At 43.8% G+C, this 18969-nt stretch overlaps 1 protein-coding gene and 1 long non-coding RNA gene across 2 annotated transcripts; one reads left to right on the plus strand and one right to left on the minus strand.

Annotated features, from left to right (window-relative positions):
* The first annotated feature begins 511 nt into the window (after positions 1-511).
* Positions 512-7266, plus strand: LOC138215427 (coagulation factor XIII A chain-like). Its single transcript, XM_069177566.1, has 18 exons — positions 512-763; positions 910-992; positions 1088-1196; positions 1307-1483; positions 1698-1946; positions 2686-2804; positions 2891-2998; positions 3257-3431; positions 3689-3827; positions 4410-4513; positions 4609-4697; positions 4994-5147; positions 5323-5432; positions 5847-6012; positions 6107-6261; positions 6586-6722; positions 6803-6908; positions 7011-7266. Exons 2-18 carry the CDS (start codon positions 948-950, stop codon positions 7044-7046), a joined length of 2178 nt encoding a protein of 725 aa, XP_069033667.1. The 5' UTR covers positions 512-763; positions 910-947; the 3' UTR covers positions 7047-7266.
* Positions 7267-10722: 3456 nt separating this feature from the next.
* Positions 10723-16939, minus strand: LOC138215459 (uncharacterized). Its single transcript, XR_011179730.1, has 4 exons — positions 16163-16939; positions 15513-15613; positions 13648-14162; positions 10723-11313 (listed from the first exon to the last, which is right to left on the minus strand). It is a non-coding gene; the product is annotated as an uncharacterized lncRNA (long non-coding RNA).
* Between the last annotated feature and the right edge of the window lie 2030 nt (positions 16940-18969).

Raw genomic sequence — 18969 nt, forward strand, 5'->3', positions numbered from 1 at the left:
AATTTTGAGTTATTTTCTGCTGAAGTTAACTGATTCTAATTCTCTTTTTATTCTCTGCTGTTTACATTTTTAATATAATCTGTTCTTTCTACATTTCTGTTTTTTCTTGTGTCAGAAAGATGTCGGCCAACAGGAAGTTAAATTTTCTGACCAATCAGCAGCAGCGTGTCGGGATGACCTGGTCAAGGTCAGAGGAAGTTCCTGCAGAGGAAACAGATTTATAGAAACAACAGGACTTGCTGGTGTTTTTTTTACATTTCAGCACTCAAGTAGATTTTTTTTCAGATATATAGAAATATTATCTAAATCTTGTAGCTGAAAGATGTTAATTTAAACTGCAGCTTCTCCACATTAAAACACACTCTCATGTCATAGAGGCATAAATATGAAATAAAAAGCAGTATTTATGAAACAAACGCATTCAATTCAAATTGATTTATGTCTGCAGACACTGTCACCTTATGGGGACATAAGTGTGTTTACATGGACACATTGTGGGGACTTGACTTCCTTTCGGTCTCTAAATAACCTATCTGAATCGTTAAATGAATGTTGAAAACTTTTATTGTCAGCTTCATGTTGGTTCATGTCTGCAGGACATGAATGCAAATCAGTGTAAAGTCCTCTGAAGTGACGTAAACCCGTGCGGGTGTGTGTGTGAAAAGAGGAAGCAGTGTGTGTATATGAAGTGATGCTGAAGTCGATCGGATCATCGTCTGATCTGATCAGAGACTCGACAGGCGAACTTCTCTCCACCTGAGCAGTGAGTTTCAGCTGTTTTATTATTTCAAAGTGTTTGCAGGACTGTGAATGTTTCATCTGCTGAAAGTGTTCATGTTTATATTTTTTCTTTGTTTTAATGTACCTTCATGGACTTTTACACTTGTTTTGTTCAATATATTTTCTCAGTGCAGTGACTGCTGTGTAACCTTTGACCTTTGAGCATCATGTCTCTTCAAAATGAAACCTACGTCGGGCGCTTCGCCGAGCCGGTAAAAACAACATCACAGTTTATTCTGAAGCAACGAAATCCAATAAAATATTAAGAACATGCAGTGATTCTATTATTTTTTGTGATGATCTTCAGGTGCCGATGTCCAACCTTGGATCACTGAAAGATGAATATCCAGAATACGAACCCTTCGATGATGTTCCTGAATCTGAGGCCACGCCCCGATCATACGCACCGGGAGTCGGTGAGATCTCCATAGTTCACGAGTCTTTCCTCGTCGGTGTGGGCCGTCCTCGAGCGATGACCGAAAGCATAAAAACACGGTGTGCTCTGCCTTTATTTGCCCCCTCGCAGAAATCCTGGAGATGAGGAGCATCAACATGCTTCAGCAGATGAACAAGCTGAATCACTACACCACCGACTACGACATCAAGAACCTGGTGTGCCGTCGTGGGCAGGAGTTCCTGGTACGGGTCGCCTTCAACCGCCCGCCGACTCCACAGGACGACTTCCAGCTTGAGTTCCTGATTGGTGAGTTTGAATTCTTATCTTGTCTCTCATTGGCTAATGTCCCTCAGCAGCCCAGTATCACCACAGAGGGTGCAGTACGCCCACCTGTCCACTGAGGGGAAGCGTGACTTTGAAGTGCCATGGTGGATTTCTCTCTGTTAATGAATTGCTGGATTGCTCAGATTTTTCCCGCCGTGTAAATCAGTATAGTAAAAATCTCCAACCTCCCCTCCAGGCTCCAACCCTTCACCCAACAAGCTCTCCTTGGTGGTCATGGCCTTTGGTTCCCGACAAGGTGGTCAATGGTTGGGGGGGGTTCGGGATACGAGCGGTGACACTCTGACTCTCGGCATCACGCCGACCGCCACCGCCCTCATCGGGAAGTACCGTATGTATTTGACCATCTCTGTGGGCACCGGCATGAAGCGGTCGAAGAGGGACGCCAGCACCGACCTGTACCTGCTGTTCAACGCATGGAATCAAGGTACCGACTCCTCTGCTTTTACTGTCCCCTGTTGGCTGAGAGAAGTACTGCAGGTTTTCTGTTCTGTTTGGGGGTTAAAGCTACTGTGATGTTTTTTTCAGCAACAGAAAAAAAAAATGTATATTCCACATTGAAAACAATGTGGAAGTATCGTCTATTTTGAGGCACATTTTTTAATTTGTGTGCAAAAAATTGCAAAGAAGTTTTTGTTTTTGTTTTAATGGGTAAAATTTGTGTTCTCAATGTGTCCGATTTCTGCTTCATGAACTGTACAAAACACACAATAAAAGAAAAACAGCTTGTGTAAATTCTAGTCCACGTGGACCTGCAAGTATACATAATTATATTTTTTAATCGATATCAATAGAGCTGGCAGTTTGATTTGAATTGAGTGGATTAACCATTGATATATCATTTAAAAAAAGTTAAATAAGCTGAATGGACATCAAGGTTATAAGCTTATCATATCTTTATTTTACGAGCTTGATCGTGAGTTTCTGCTCTTTTTATTGAGTTCTTTTCATTCACCATCAGCACTTTCATCCTCGTTTTCTGACACAGAAAAGGTGGTTGAGACCAAAATTAGAGCAAATATGAATTCTGTTGGATGTAGACGAATCAGGTGGACTCGACTTCCAACGGTCATGTTGCTCTACCAGCTGGCTGTGAAGCTGGTTCAAAGGTTTGTGTTTGTTCGCCCTCCAGTGGACAAAATATAATCATGTTTGTCTGTTTGCAGCGGACCCCGTGTTCCTTCCCAACCAAGCCGAACGGGTGGAGTATGTCCTGAACGACGTTGGTGTGATCTACCAGGGGTCAGTCGGAGCCATAACACAGCGTGACTGGATTTACGGACAGGTGCGCACAAAAAAAAACGTTCAAACGCACATCATCGTACACAAAACCGTAAACTACCGTCTGTTCGTCTGTTTTTCTCCCCGCAGTTCGAGCGAGGCATTTTGGACGCCTGTATTTACATCCTGGATTCATCTCGCATGCCGATCTACAACCGAGGTGACGTCATCAAACTGGTGCGGAAAGGATCCGCCATGGTGAGAATACGCAACGTCTTTTTGTTCGGAAAATATCTTGAGAATTGGCTCTTTTTCAACAATACTAACGATTAATCTGAAAGACGGTTACAGAAAACAAAAGTGCACTTTGAGTTTTGTATCTACGCTCGCTCAGCCCTTCGCTTCGGTTTCCGTGATTCTTCGTGAAGCACCACCAGAAGGTCGACGTGTACTCGACTCCGTTAGCCTCAAATTCGTCTCATATTTGTTGGCTGAACTTTGACCTCCTTTCTTCAGATTAACTCTCAAGACGATAACGGCGTCTTGGTGGGAAACTGGAGCGACAACTACTCCATGGGCATGGCGCCGACATCTTGGACGGGCAGCGTGAAAATTCTGCTGCAGTACGCCAACACCGGCGTCCCCGTCTGTTTCGCCCAGTGCTGGGTGTTCGCCGGAGTCTTCAACACCTGTAAGAAGCTGACGTCATGTCCGACTGTCCATAAAACTCGAGGCACCAAATTACCGAGAGATGAAACACGACCACAAAGAAAAAGAAGAAAACGAGAGATCGAAGCGACCGGTCGTAGAAACAGAACTACGTCTGTTGAATTCATAGTCGGGAAAAATGTACAATATTTCCCTGTAAAGAAGCAAAGTGCCTGACGGTGAACAGCCTCCTGGTTTGTATGTTTCTTGGCTGATCTCTAATGTTTAACATCTCTGCAGTCCTGCGTTGCCTCGGCATCCCGTCGAGGCTCATCACCAACTTCAGTTCGGCTCACGACAACACGGGCAACCTGAAGACCGACCTCATCTTCAAGAGCGACGGCACGCCGGACCGACGCAACACCAGAGACTCCATCTGGTTGGTCCAAACACAGGAACACCGCTTACAAAAAAACAGTTCAAAAATGAAACGACAATGAAATAAAACAACTGCATTACATATTATATATGCTGATATAAAATAAATAACAATAGGGCTTTCACAGCATCGGTGGTCGCGCCCTAATAAATAAAAAGAGATTAAAAATAAGCTCACGGATTCCGCTAATTCATTTTTAATTACAACTCATGAAATCACAAAGTTTTCATGATTAGGGTTAGGTTAGGTAGTTACTTTATTAATCCCCGAGGGGACATTTTTTAATTACAATCAGCCAGCTAGTATTTCTGGGAAACGCTGAGTTAGCTAGGTACGTTGTAAACATTCACACATTTTTAACGACAATATTTGTGTTATATTATTGTGTTCATTTTATCTGACTTTTATTTCTAACTCGTGTTTTTTTTATTTTCATTGTTTAATTTCCCTCTAATGTTTTAATATATCTTTTCTTCATCTTTTTTCTTTTCTTCTATATCTTCCTTATCTTATGAACAAACCTTTCAGCTCCTCCGTCTCTGAAACATAAAAACAAGTGTGACATCAGAGTTCTTTCTGCAGGAACTACCACTGCTGGAACGAAGTGTTCATGGTGCGTCCCGACTTGGCTCCCGGCCTCGGAGGATGGCAGGTGGTGGACGCCACGCCCCAGGAGACCAGCGACGGTAGGACGGACGGGTAGTCAATCAAGCGGGTGGGGGATGGGGGGATGAGGGGATGAGGGGTGGACGACTGACACGTCTCTGTGTTTGCTTTGAAGGACATTACCGCTGTGGTCCGGCTTCGGTCGCCGCCATCAAGGACGGTTTGCTGTCTTTCCCGTTCGACTCCGGATTCGTCTTCGCTGAGGTTCATTACAACAAATATGACTATATTTATCTTCATATTATCATAACAGTAGTAATTTCTATTGTGTTTTTTTGCATAATATTTTCTCTTCAAAGTTTATTCAGGACAGACTTTAAATTTAAAACGATAAATTGTCTCCTGATGAACTCTTGGGGAGTTTTTTCATCCCACTCGTCGGAGGTTTATAGATTCTGCTGTTGAACTGTTGGATTCGTCTCTGTGATGTTGTAAAAGTTCTGTTGAAAATTATTTTTACTGAAATAACTTCAGCGCTCTGTTATTGTTGCTTCCTGCAGGTGAACAGCGACGTGGTCTTCTTGAGGAAGGACCGCTACGGCACCTTGACTCCCTACCGGGTGGACAAGACTCACGTCGGACAGGCGCTGTACACCAAAGCTCTGAACGGTGGCAGTCCTGTGGATGTCACACACACCTACAAGCACCCTGAAGGCAACACACACACACACACACACACACACACACACACACACACACACACACACACACACACACACACACACACACACACACACACACACACACGACCAAGACGTATTTCCACATAAGCAGAATATTCCGTGGTTAGCCCCGCCCCCATCAGCAGAGGACTGATGTGTGTCTGCAGGTAGTGAGGCGGACCAGACCACGATGAGTCGGGCGGAGGCGCACGGCATGGAGAGGGACCACTCGAAGCTGCCTGACACGCAGCTGACTTGCGACGTCCACGCCGACCCGGTAACTCGTCCGTCTGTTATCTGTCACGTCCGAGTTACACGTCAGTGATTTCAGTCGTGTAGTTTGTCTTCACGTCTTCCCGACGGCTTCATCGTTTCTCTCTGTGACTTTTTAACATCCGGCGATACGTCGCGCCTGCTGTTGATAAACCGTTCACCTCCGTGGTTTCTGGACGCCGTCCGCGTCGTCGTTGCCAAGCAACAGTGTTTTTTACGACTTTAACGCCAAGCATACGGCGCACACGACTTCCCGTGTTGTAACCACGAGTTCCACTCAAAAGCAGAAAATAAATAGAAGTGTGTTTGTTTGTCTTTTTGTCGCAGTGACACGATGCAGCTGGTTACAGCTTCAGTGCAGAACAGCATTTTCTCTAATAAGTAACAAATGGTGGAAATGTGTCCACCTGTCTTCCAGTGTCCTCTGGGTCAGGACGTCATCCTGCGCGTGACTTTCCAGAACAAAGGTCCAGCCCAAAGAACCATAATCGGCCACCTGGATGTTTTCATCACCTTCTACACCGGCGTCATCGCCAGCCACTTCAAGAACGAGTCCTTCACCGTCACCGTGCCGCACTACGAGGGTGAGCGAGCGTGGACGCCAGACTCCGGTCGTGTTCGTGGGTTTTAGAAACGAACCCTGTTGATTGGACTTTTGTGTGTTTGTGTGCGTCGCAGCTAAAACGTTGACGTTGCCGGTGACCAGTCAGGAGTACATGCCTCACCTGCGCTCTCAGCCCAGCCTGCAGTGCACCGTGACCGGAAAGTCCGAGGACCAAACGGTGTCCGCCATCAAGGTGGTCAACCTGCTGACCCCGAATCTCAAAATGGAGGTAAAAAAAAACCTCACAAACAACTGCACTAAGCTAATGCCCATAACGGATAAATGGATCGATAAATAAAAGAAACGGATGTCGAAGAAGCTACAAGTAACAAATAAATGTTGAAAAGCAAATATAACCGTTAAAATTGATTGTTGTGATCAAAATGGGGTTTTTTTGCAGCGTTTTTTCTCAAACGTACGTCTGAAGCATCAAAATGTGTTTGACGAAAAATCCTTCCGCTTGTTAATATTTCCACAGTTGCATTAATGAGCATTTCTTGGTTGCAATAATGAAAATGAGGTCAGATTTTGAGGTGTAATGTTCTTGTTCCAGGTGAGCGGCCACCAGCAGGTGAACATGGAGATGGCGGTGACCGTCTCCTTCACCAACCGCTTCCTGTTCCCTCTGCAGAACGTGGTGCTGTGTTTGGAGGGACCGGGACTCATGAGCCTCAGGAAGCGTCAATACCCGTAAACATGCCTCCGATAACACGCTGAAGGATTGTGGGTAATGCTGTTTTATATTCACCGCCTCCCTCCGTGTGTTTCAGGCTCATTGCTCCTCAGGGCTCCATCTCCTTGAGCGAGACTTTCGTACCTCGGCTCGCCGGGCTGCGACGCCTCGTGGCCACCTTGGACAGCGACATCCTGCACCAGGTGACCGACGCCCCCTGCTGTGATGTCACCGCGTCGCTCTTATTCAAACAGCAAGGACACTTTCATTTACACATCTGTCATTTTGTCATTGTGTTCTTTCAGATAATGGGAGGTATCGACATCGACATCATGCCCTGAAACGACTCGTGGCCCCGCCCCCTCATCATTTCCACCAATCAGCACAGCTTAAGGCTGAGTGGGCGGAGCCAACAAAAAAACCACAAGCTACTTCTTTGAGGATTTACTCAAAAAGAAATGTATACCTTTAATCTTATGTTCCACAGATATGGAGGCTTTCAGGACCTTTTCAGGACCTTTTCAATTTAGATTAAATAGCTTTGATATAAACGCAAATGATGACAAACACCTGTAAAACATTAGAAATTGGAAAATCATTTATTAAATATTGATAAATGCTAAGTGTGGAACTTAAAGTTCAAAGTGAAAAAACACTTTAATAATCCTTTTTTTTGCAGATTTGAGAAACATATCAATATTCGTACTTAACTATATTTTAGATTCATAAAATAATCATGAAAACACATAATAATAACAGAAAATGTAAATAAGATCAAGCTCAATAAAAAAAAATTGTATTATTATAATTTGATAATTGATCAATTTGACATCCCAAAAGTTTTACTAATTAAAGCAAACAGGAGCTGGATTTTTATTCTCTTTCAATAATGATGATGCCCAACAACATATAAAAATAACTCAAAATAAATTATTTCACTGGCTTATTAAAAATAAATGCAGCAGGTCTAAATTAAATCACTTTAAAGTGTTTAAAAAAACCTGCTGTTTGAAAGTAGATGAGAATTAAACAGCAACATTTACAGATAAGTTTTAAAAAAAGAAAAGAAACTCTGGTGAACTTTTTCATGACAAAATTAAATTTAAAAAAATTAAACAGATCGTCAGATCTCCGCTCTGACAGAATGAGTCGATATGAAATATTGATCAATCGTTCATAATGACTTTCAATCATTCAATCAGAATCAGCTTCAGAGCCTCGCAGCCTGTCTGTCTGGATATGAAATCATAAAACAAACAATCATTTCTGTCTCTTTCTGAATGAAAAATGTAATTTGACCTTTTAAATCTTTGCTTTGTGCCTTAAAAACCTTTCAACAATGATCATCTGTCTACTAACAATAAAAGCATAATCAAAACAACTGAAGGTGTCACTGTTATTTATCAAATTCACAATTATTACAGTTTTTCATTCTCTTCCTGTCCAGTGAAAACCAAGTATCTCCAGATTTTGTCATTTTAAAATGTCACAGCTGAGATATGTGGTTCTTAAACAACAGGAACAATATGATGCACAGGAAGTAACTCAACCTTAAATAAATACAGCAATATACATTTTATTCTAAAAACATTAAATACTTCAACTTGAAGTATTCTAGTGTTTTTGTTCCATGTTGCATTAAACCGAAACGCTGCAGACAGACAGGAAGTCTGACCTTTGGACAGTTTCTGCTGTTGCTGTCTATCAAACTGCAGTTCAGCGTAGCCACCACCGGAGGGAGCAGTCGGTCTTTCCCTCGGCTCTCTGACCTGAACACCTCCAGCATGTTTCACACAGTCTGTAAATGTTTGAGGGTCTTCTGATGTTTGACAGCAGAATTTTTTTACCCTAAAATTTTCTTTAGCCTCTAAAAAAATGTGTTGCTCTCAAGACAAAGCAGCTTCATAGAAACACTTTCCAAATCAATTCTTCTTCCTCATTAAACAACAACAACAAACCATAAAGAGGCCTGTTTTAAAGATATAAAGTGAAATCATGTGCTTGAACTGCTCTGTCATCATATTTTAGGTGATTATCACATAAATGTAAAATTTTTATTGGTGTTATTGTTCTTTTATTTTGGGTTCCTAGCTACTTTTAACTTTGTTAAATTCACAAAATAAGAAGTCAGTCGAGCATTTAGTCATCTGGTCTGGTTTCCTTTAAACAGATGATGTAGTAAAACTGTAAACTCAAAATATGATGTGCTTTTGATTGTTGATCATAAAAACAAAGCAATCTAAATGTGTTTTTGTCTGTGGGTAATAATTAATAATAATAGTAGTAATAGTAATTAGTAATAATTAATTTTTCAGTATTTTCTAACTTTAAGACAAATAAAAAAAAATATTATTAAAAAAAATTGCATTATTATTATTGTAATTATCATTATTAGTGAAAAGGCAAACAAAGTAACTTTCATTTAATTTGCACGTGTGTGTGTGTGTGTGTGTGTGTGTGTGTGTGTGTGTGTGTGTGTGTGTTGTCACGGGTGTTGACGCCCCCCAACCCCCACCTCTGACTGGTGAGCTGTCGTCATGGCAACTGTATCGCATGTGTACCAGCATCCCAAAACCAGTCGGTCCAGGTCAGTCTGACACACAAACACATATTTGACATTTATTGTTCTTTTACTTCGTTTGATTTTTTTTTATACCACGTGTTCATTAAAAACTTCTTTTACAAATATTTCAAACACATTTCAAACAGGAAGTGTGGTGGGAACCAGGAAGTGTCCCATTTGAAGCATTTTGCAGTTCCTGTTTAAGGAGGTTCACTGTGAAATAAGAAAACGGTGTATTTTCACCAGACAGCAGGGGGCGCTGCAGAGAGGTTAAAACCTTTCGGAAAGATTCAGGAAAAGAAAAAACAGGATGAGTTGGTTCATGTTGCAGGTGAATATTTACATCTGTTGTTATTTACGTATGAACTCGTGAATATACTGAATGTTTACAGAGTTTTATAACGAGAAGTTAGCGTGGTTTTGTGTCTGCAGGTGTCGAGTTCAGGAAATTCAAAAAATATTGAAATTTTTGCACCAACTGTCTAAAAAACTTGGATGATTTATAACATTTTGGGGACTCTTTAAAAAAAACCTGTAATTTGTGAAATGAGCTCAGATTAGCAAAAAGTCCAGAAAAGTGTTCAATCATCTGTATTATTATAGAAAACTATCTGTATGTGTCAGAGGAAGCAGGAGACTATTTTAACTGTTTTATTCAGCTCTTCACAGCCTTTTTTAAAAGTACAATGTAATAAAAATCATGCAGGATGAGTTTCGTGGCCTAAACCTGTAAACATAGTTAATTTTTCACAGTGTTTGGGGCAGTTTGTGCGTCTGCAGGCGTCGAGTCGTCAGCTTTGCTTCCAGAACAGTTCAGAAAAGTATGAATAATTTAAATAACTGTTGGTTGCAGCGTTACAGTTCCTGTTTCCTCCAGAAGAGTGCAGGAAACTCAGATTATATTCAAATGTTTTCCCCGACTGTCTAAAAATGCAAAAAAAATTGGGAAACATTAAAAGAAGAAACATCGATTGGTGCATAAAGTTTGTGTTTTTAATGTGAAATGAGTGAAACCAAAAGCAGAGGAAGGTGTTTGATCCGGCTGCAGGACTGTCGGGCCTCCTGGTAGACATCTGAAAAGAGTTTGGTACGAAGTGTGAACCACACCTGTGTTACAAAGAGAAAACAGAGGTTAATGCAGGATGAGGTTAGCGGACTGAACCTGTAAATATAGTTAATTTTTCACAGTTTTCCGGCACCGATTCGCATTCTTGTGTGTCTTGGAGCATTTTTCTGCCCTTTGACCTTTTGATTTCCAGCTCTGAGAGCAGATATGATGCCGCTCGGAGACTTCGGTTTCTCAGCGTCGGGGTGAACGGCCTCCGGCTGCAAGGCAAACAACTGTTACCTACAAATCATCCGTCACTACTGGAAACCGGTTTTTCACCCCCTCCTCCCTGCTCTCTCTCCCCCGATCCTCCCTCCCTCCCTCCCCCCTCCTCCTTCGACTTCACATGTCTGAGCTGCATCTTCTCGGGTTGTTTTGTTCCCGCGGCTGCAGCTCGGTTTGTTCTGAGAGGAAACGCCAGCCGGCTGAACGTGGACAACATGTGTGGAAACAGTGTGAGTCGGAGCAGCATGTGCTTGTCATCCCCCACACTGCCGACAGGTGTTGGCTTCATGTGACTGCCTGTCCGGACAACGCTCCAATGAAGAAGGAGGAGGAGGAGGAGGAGGAGGAGGAGGAGGAGGAGGAGGAGGAGGAGGAGGAGGAGGAGGAGTGTGTAAAGTTTCATCAACAACAACTGTGTCAACTCGTAGCGGCTGTGTTGGGAAACCCTCTGACTCAGACCTCCTCTCTCTGAGCTCAGGGATGCCTCTCCTCTTCCTCCTCCTCCTCCTCCTCTTCGTTCTCCTCCTCCTCCTCCTCCTCTCCGCTGGATGAATGGATGAATCCACCCTTTTGTTGGCGATGGTTCGTTCCTTGGCAACGGCTCCATGGTTACAGTCCAATAAATAACATCACACTCCCTCTTCTGCGTCTCTGGGTTTCAGGCCGGGATGCAGGAGGAGACTTCAACTTTCTGCTTTTTCAGTTTTTGCCCCTTAAGAATAAAACAAAACCAAACAAATGTTCTTTTTACATTTTTATCAGTTTATAGTCAAAACAATCTGATGTTTCAAATAAAAAGAAGGAGAATATGTTGAAAACAAAAAAAAGAGATGCTTCAAATTCAAGTTAGAAATGAGATAAAAGACAGATTTGTAGCTGTTATCGTGCAGATTTCGTTTTAATCTAAATGGGACGTGAACTGCAGCCTCGGCCTGATTAGAGTCTATAAAGCTAACCAGAAATAAAGGCAGGAGACGTCTTCATTGCCCCCTGGTGGCTCGTTACAGTATAGAGATAGACAGAGAAACCAAAAGTACCGGACACGTGTAAAGTGTTGGCCTAATGGTGGCGCTAGATCTCCAGGGAAACTCATATCCATGACAACCACAGACCGTATTTAAAATTGTACTTAGTGAAGTCAATGCAGAAGTGCCTTAGCGTGTAATTCCACTGATGGCCACCAGGGTGCGTAGTGTCCTCACTGGATCACCTGATTGAGTCAGATCCACCGCTGGCTCCTCCCCCAGCTCGTCCAAATATGGTCACTTCCTGCTCTGAACCGCTCCGAACTACCAAAGATGGTGACGGACAGAATCTGAACTGGAGGATTCATAACGTTCACAAACCAACGAGTGCGTCGTGACCAAAAGTCGAGCTAGCTGCAGAATTTATCTTAAACTAAAACTTATTTAATTTGAAAAGTAGATCTGATCAACATGAAGTAACTAGTGTGTGTGTGTGTGTGTGTGTGTGTGTGTGTGTGTGTGTGTGTGTGTGTGTGTGTGAGTGTGTGTGTGTGTGTGTGTGTGTGTGTGTGTGTGTGTGTGTGTGTGTGTGTGTGTGTGTGTGTGTGAGTGTGTGTGTGAGTGTGTGTGAGTGTGTGTGTGAGTGTGTGTGTGTGTGTGTGTGTGTGTGTGTGTGTGTGTGAGTGTGTGTGAGTGTGTGTGTGTGTGTGTGTGTGAGTGTGTGTGTGTGTGTGTGTGTGTGTGTGTGTGTGTGAGTGTGTGTGTGTGTGTGTGTGTGTGTGTGTGTGTGTGTGTGAGTGTGTGTGTGTGAGTGTGTGTGAGTGTGTGTGTGTGTGTGTGTGTGTGTGTGTGTGTGTGTGTGTGTGTTGGGGGATGGGTTGTTGTATCTGCAGATTAATTTGAATTGAAAAGTGTTCAGTTGAGGTGAAAAGCACTGATTGGATTACTGATGTAATGTTGTTATCTGCTTTCGCGGGTCTCTTTGTGTGTGTGTGTGTGTGTGTTTTCCTTGTGTTGTGGGGACATGAATCTGTTTACACACTCACATCGTGAGTCCTTTGTGGACTTGCTTTTTGTCCCTTTGAGGTAAATTATTAAATTTCAGGTTTAAGACTTTGAGGTTTGAGATTCAGGAACGTCTGCAGGAAATGAGTCGATGTTTTAAATTACAAAATATATATATTTTAAAGGTAAACATGAGGGATTTCTAACGAAGTCCTGAACACAGATCACCCAAGTTTCAAACATTTAATTCTCACATTTTTACCAAAGAAGGGTGAAAAAGAGAAAGTCTGAGATCCAATCATCATCCATCAGTGATGTCATCATCCATCAGTGATGTCATCATCCATCAGTGATGTCATCGTTGGTTTGTGAACGTTATGAATCCTCCAGTTCAGATTCTGTCCGTCACCATCTTTGATAGTTCGGAGCGGTTTGGAGCAGGAAGTGACCATATTTGGACGAGCTGGGGGAGGAGCCAGCGGTGGATCTGACCGATCTGATTGGAAACCTGACGATACTACGTCCCGCCCACCGATAGCTGTAACCTGACTGCACCACAGGCCTGTCAATCAAACAGACACGCCCCCAAAAACAGGTCTTCTTGAATCTTCTTTTCTAATGAATGAGGGATTATTTTCAGATGGACCTCCAGAAAACTAAGAAGAAGGAGTGACTTTAGCTAACAACACCGAGATAACTGATGGACACATTTTATTCACTTTGGATTTGATGAGAGAAGTTGAATGGGAGTCTATGGAGCCGGAGGCTTTTTGGAGCCGACCTCTAGTGGCACTCGCTGGTATTGCAGCTGAAGACACTTCTGCATCGGAACCATTTTACAGACCTGAAGCTACGAACTCTTTTAGAAACAGTCTGTGAGGAGATCTGAATTAAACTTGCTCCCACAATACATCTTTATAAAGTGCCTCAAACAGTGTGACTAATGAAGTTTCTTCACTTCTCTGTTTCAGTGTGTTTCTGACTTCCAGCAGTGATTCTGGAGAGAAGTCTGCTTCTGTTTCCACAACAAGAGAAAGTCCAGAGGGATTTAAAGACAACGATCAACAACATCTTACATCTTCTTGAACACGTCGTTCGACTTTCACTCAGCAGCACGATGGACGACGATCTTTCACATAACATCTGAATGCAGAGAAACCAAAACGACAGGAAACACCCAGATCCTTCATCAGCCCTCAACAGGCGGACAGACTCTTCCTGCTCCAGCAGCCTGCAGGGGAGGAGGAGGAGGAGGAGGGGGGAGGGGGGGTGATGGGAGGGGAGATGCCTGTGTGCTCCTCTCTCCAGCAGGGGATGATGGGAGGAGGAGGAGGAGGAGGAGGAGGAGGGGTCTGTATCTGGAGATGAAGGGCAGGCAGGAATGCGGGAGAGGAACCTCCACATGCAGCGAGAGAGCAGTGGAGCTGCTCACACTAAATTTAACAAAGAGAGTCTGAGCAGGTTTAAATTTAGTCTTCAGCCTGGAGGAGTTCAGGAGGAGCTGCTGCTGTCTCACACAGCTCGTCTTCATCACTGATGAAGACTGATCAGAGGGAAGTCAGCTTCTAGTTCATCTTCTCTTCATCTTTCACTGCAGCACATAGAACATAAAAAAGTATTTTACTTTTCGTGCAGAAACTTTGCAGACGCTTGAACTATAGTTTGGAACAGGAAGTGACCATATTTGGACGAGCTGGGGGAGGAGCCAGATTCTAGTGGCCCTCGGTGGTATTGCAGCCTAAAGCGCTTCTGCATCTGCCTAATTTTTCAGAAGCTGCAAACACTTTTATATCCAGTCTGAGGTAGCGACACGGAGCGTGTAATACATCCACCAGTCCTCTAGGGGGCAGCGCTACTTTGGTGTCGCCTTTGCGTGAGAAGAAGACGCAAGTCAGCTAAGAGATGTCATGTGACAGAAGTCATGTAAAAAGGCTGCGAAGTCCTTTGATGCCAGTGGTTTGTCCTGCAACGCCGAGCGGCGCCACCAGGTGGTGTTTAGTATTTACGGAGTTATAATCTGTAAATACTTCACATCTGATCCAACAGAGAAACTTCATGTTTTTGCTTTATTTTTTTTAGCAAAATTGAATCCCAGTTTTTCTGTGTCGCAACCAAATTAAAAAATACGTGCAACTTTTTTAATGAGCCCAGTTTGATGGAAAGAACGTCTTTCCATCTGTGAAATAAAAAGGGAGTTACTTTATTTTCACAAAGGCTGAAACGAATAAATCATTTACATGTGAAAAAAGGTGACATTTATTACTTTACTTTGAAAGTTTATGATTAAATAACTTCAAAATAAAACGTGCATGTTGCGCAACATGAGCATTTATTTACTTTTTATTCTACTTTTAATGTTTAAGAAGGAATTATTTCACTCCATCTTTAAGAAATATATCAATAAGTAATGTTAACTTTTATTATTTTGCTTTTTACTTTGTAAGCTTGAGATGAAATTACTTTACGACATACATTCATTAGATGGTTTAATTGTGAATTTCTTTAGGTTTTACAACAGCTTGTAAAAATTAGAAATATACAGACGGCCAAATGTTTATTTATGAAGAATTATTCACTTTAAATTTAAGATGCAGTTACTTTACTGTTTACATATATTATGTTAGTTTTATCTGTAAAACCACATTATATTTTCAGACTCTTCTAATCTGTGTGATCAGATTATTTAGTTTGTAGAGTTTAAAAAAAAGTTTGATTGTTCTGCAAAACTTTTTTCCTTCATCATGAGCAACTTATAAAAAGTCCTCGTGGTTTTGTCTGTTGTAGAAAATGTAGCTTCAAAGTGAGCTGATTGCTTTGACACCTCCCCTGGAAACAGGAGCAGCCCCCCCCCCCCCACCCCAAAAAAAAAAAAGAAAGGCAGGCAGCCGGTTGTTCATCCTCGCGTCTCTTCTCTCCCCCTCAAAACACCGCGATAACTCACCCTTCCCCTCCCGCGTCTTCCTCTTCAAGCCTCGCGAGAGTTGCAGCAGCAGCTTTTTGCCTCTGCAGTGAAGTGTGGCTGGATGGTTTCTTATCTTCAAACTAAATGATAAAAAAAAAAGAAAAAGAAACCGTCCGGAGCGTGTTTAAGATGTGAAACATTAACTCAGCAGACAAAGAGTCACTTTATGATCGTAAAACTGGACATTAATCAACTTCCAGCTGATATGTTTTAGGGATGGAAACATAAATGTAGGTTAGTAAAGTTTAATGTGGAAATCTGTCCCGTAAAAATGGTGAAATATACTTCAAACTTTTATTTTTTTTACAAATTGTATTTGTGTTGTTGTTGTTTTGTGTGTGTGGGGGGGGAGGGGGAGGTGTGGGGGAGGAGGGGGAGTTATTTGATGAACAAAGTGAGATTATTTCCTGCTTCCTTCCATCGAGCCTGGTGCGTAAAAACTAGAAGTAATCTGGTAACGTGCGTAAAGACAAGAGATGCTTTGGTGGCCACGTCCCCTTGGAGACTGGAGACAACACGTGATGAGCTTTACTTATCAGGTTTAGAGGGAGAGAGAGGGGGGAGGGGAGGGGAGGAGGGGAGGAGGGGAGACGGAGTCCGGGCAGGAATTAAAAAAATAAAAAACATACATCTCCAAATAAACATTTTCCTCCTTTTCCTCGACTTTTCCTTCTTCTTTCCTCCGAGAGAGGAGAGCGAAGAGGAGGAAGAAGAGAGGCAGCAGCAAAGAGGAGGGAGGAGGAGGGGAGGGAGGAGGGGAGGAGGGAGGGAGGGAGGAGGAGAAGCCGGAGTAAAGTTTGTCCAAGTTTGCACATCCCTTCGGAAACGCCATTTTGATTCCTCTCCTCTTCGGAGCAAGTTTGCAGCCTCTCTCTCTCTCTCTCTCTCTCTCTCTCTCCCTTCCTTTTTTTTTTTTTTCTTCATCCCCCTTTATCATCCACCATCACCCATCATCATCATCATCATCATCGCCCCCACCACCACCACCACCACCATCATCATCATCCTCGCCACGATGTCTCGGCGCAAGCAGCCGAACCCCAACAAAGTCCAGCGTAAGTCTGCTCCTTCCTCTCTGCGGGTTTCGAGGCTGTTTTCCGGCTCCGAGCTCGTCGCGCTCATCGAGCTGTCGGACGCCGGAAACTTTGGACTTGTTGCGGCTGTTGAAGTGAAGTTTGTCGGCGGAGATGTGAAGTGTTCAGGACGGAGCTGCTCTGCTTCCTAGTTTGATGCGCATCCAAAGCGGTGGAATTCAGCCGCCGTGTCTCCTTCCTCCTCCGTCCTCCTCCGTCCTCCTTCCTCCTCCTTCGGACACCGACTCCGTGTTTTATCGACTTGTTCGGTCCAAACTTTCCACCGGCCGTGTGCACGTTATTCGGAGGGTTTCTTTTTTTTTTTTTTTTTTTTTTTTTGCTCCCGCGGGGGAGGGAGGGGGGGGGAGGGGAGGGGGGAGGACAGGAGCGGGTTCAAAGTCTCGCTCGCTGCCGGAGCCGAGCATCATATCTCGGGTGCACTTTGGTCGAAGCCTCGCTGCTCGTGGCCATGTGTTAAAAAAAGAGAAAAAGCGACCAGACACCCCGAGCTAACGAAAGCTAACGGCAACTAGCATCGCTGCTTCCTGTTTTGCGGGCTTTTCACAGGAAAAGTCACCTGTTGCTTCGCGGAAGTTTAAAGTTTGAAGGAAACTTTTACAAACCGCGTTTTCTGAAGTAATCCAGCGTGCACGTTGTCATGGTGACGCCGGGTTGTTTGTGACCTCGCGGGACGCTTTAATGCTGCGGGAGTGATGGACGTGTCCGGCTCGGTGATGCGGATGTGTTTGACCCTCACCGCGTCCCTTACATCTTTATTCACGAGTTTGTCCCAGTGGGACGTTGTTCGTCGTGATTCAGAGCATCAGATGGATGAAAACACCCGACGGGTTTTATTTAGAAAGCAACAAGGCTGTATGTGGATGTTCAGACTGTTGAACGTGGTTCAGTGTTTTCATAATATCAAATCATTTTATTTTGACGGGGGAATCGCCCCGACTTCCGGTCGTGTCTCGCTAACTGCTGCTTAGCCCGACGCTGCTGTGACCTTGCCGAGACATATTTAGCAAGAAAGCGACCCCTGTTCATTGACGAAGCGGCACCGACCGACCCGGTGTCCGGTGTCCGGTGGTCGCGCGCCCCGCTCGGTGCGACCCCGTTTTTTTGCGGCTGTTTGGCGACTTTTCGCTGCGTTTCGGAGACTTTTTTTCTCCCTCCACCGTCTCCGGTTACGCGCAGCATCGACGTGACGCCTGTTGCATCCTCCCCCCCCCCCTCTCCCCCTCCTCCCCCCCCCTCTCCCCTCCTCCTCCTCCTCCTCCTCCTCCCTCTTACTCCCTCTTTTCTCTCTTTCGACATCCTCCGGGCTTGAACGCACATTTTAAACGTTAACGCATCACTTATTCGGACTCTTCTAAAAGTTCGTCTCCGGCCTCGAACCGCCGCCTCGCTGAGCTTCGTGTTTGAGATCAGCTGTTCGCTTCGTCACCGTCGAGGTGTTGGTTCCGTGTTGGTTCCGTGTTGGTTCATGGCGGATGATGCTGGTGAATAACTCAACAACGTGTTTTTCTTTTACTGTGTCCAAAGAGAGTTTCTTATCGGAGACCCGGTGAATGATTGATGGACGGGTTTGGGTTTGGTGGAAGAGATGGTTTCTATTCCTCCTCCCCCCCCCCCCCTCCTCCTCCTCCTCCTCCTCCTCTCCTCCTCCTCCTCTCTGTCTCAGGGTTGGACTGGTTAGATAATGGTTGCTAAGGGACACCCCCTCCCCCCCTCCCTCAGGGACTTTAACTTTTAAAGGAGGAATATAACTTTTAAAAGAGCAAAAATTCACTTTTACAAATAAAAAGTTCAACCAATAACTAATAAAATGCACCATTAAGCAGTTCAGTTCAATTTTTGTATGTAAGTTTTGCTTTTAAAATAATAAAGTAATATTTTACGTGACCGTTTAGTAAAACACTCGTGGTGTCACTTTAAAGTGGTTTAATAAGAAATAGTTTTGTGTGGTTTGATTGGAAGCTGACGTGGCTAACGTTAGCACACTTATGGGATGTTTTGCAGTCGTTGCAGCTTAACGTGACATTTAGCGTGTAAATCAGCCTGGTGTGTGTCGGTGCTGCAGTTTGAACGAACTTCACGAAGGAGTCGTGTTTTTAGCGTCGCGGTCCTGGAGCGCTGTTTTGACCTCCTGTGGTTTCAGGTACGTTGGAGTTTATTCGTTGCAGTGTGACGTTGAACCCTGAACACATCTCCAGGAGTGTTCCTGGTGCTTTTTTAGGTTTTTTTTTTTTTTTTTTATCTCCCGTGGCGTCGCCGTAACGTCGTTACACGGTTGCTATGGCAACTTCAACCGACATGCGGCGCCCCAACGAGAGCGCGTGGCGGCTTCACGGTGCTTTTAG

This window comes from Embiotoca jacksoni, unplaced genomic scaffold (genome assembly GCF_022577435.1).
Source record: "Embiotoca jacksoni isolate LCO1_2020_lvr unplaced genomic scaffold, fEmbJac1.0.p SCAF_75, whole genome shotgun sequence".
Classification (NCBI taxonomy): domain Eukaryota; kingdom Metazoa; phylum Chordata; class Actinopteri; family Embiotocidae; genus Embiotoca; species Embiotoca jacksoni.

What these genes read in the sequence shown, in the direction of transcription:
- LOC138215427 (XM_069177566.1), top strand. Translation starts at nt 948, where the DNA reads ATGTCTCTTCAAAATGAAACCTACGTCGGGCGCTTCGCCGAGCCG. An exon ending in ATCATACGCACCGGGAGTCG is followed by an intron (nt 1,197 to 1,306) that starts GTGAGATCTCCA and finishes GCCCCCTCGCAG; the next exon opens with AAATCCTGGAGATGAGGAGC. An exon ending in CTCAGGAAGCGTCAATACCC is followed by an intron (nt 6,723 to 6,802) that starts GTAAACATGCCT and finishes CGTGTGTTTCAG; the next exon opens with GCTCATTGCTCCTCAGGGCT.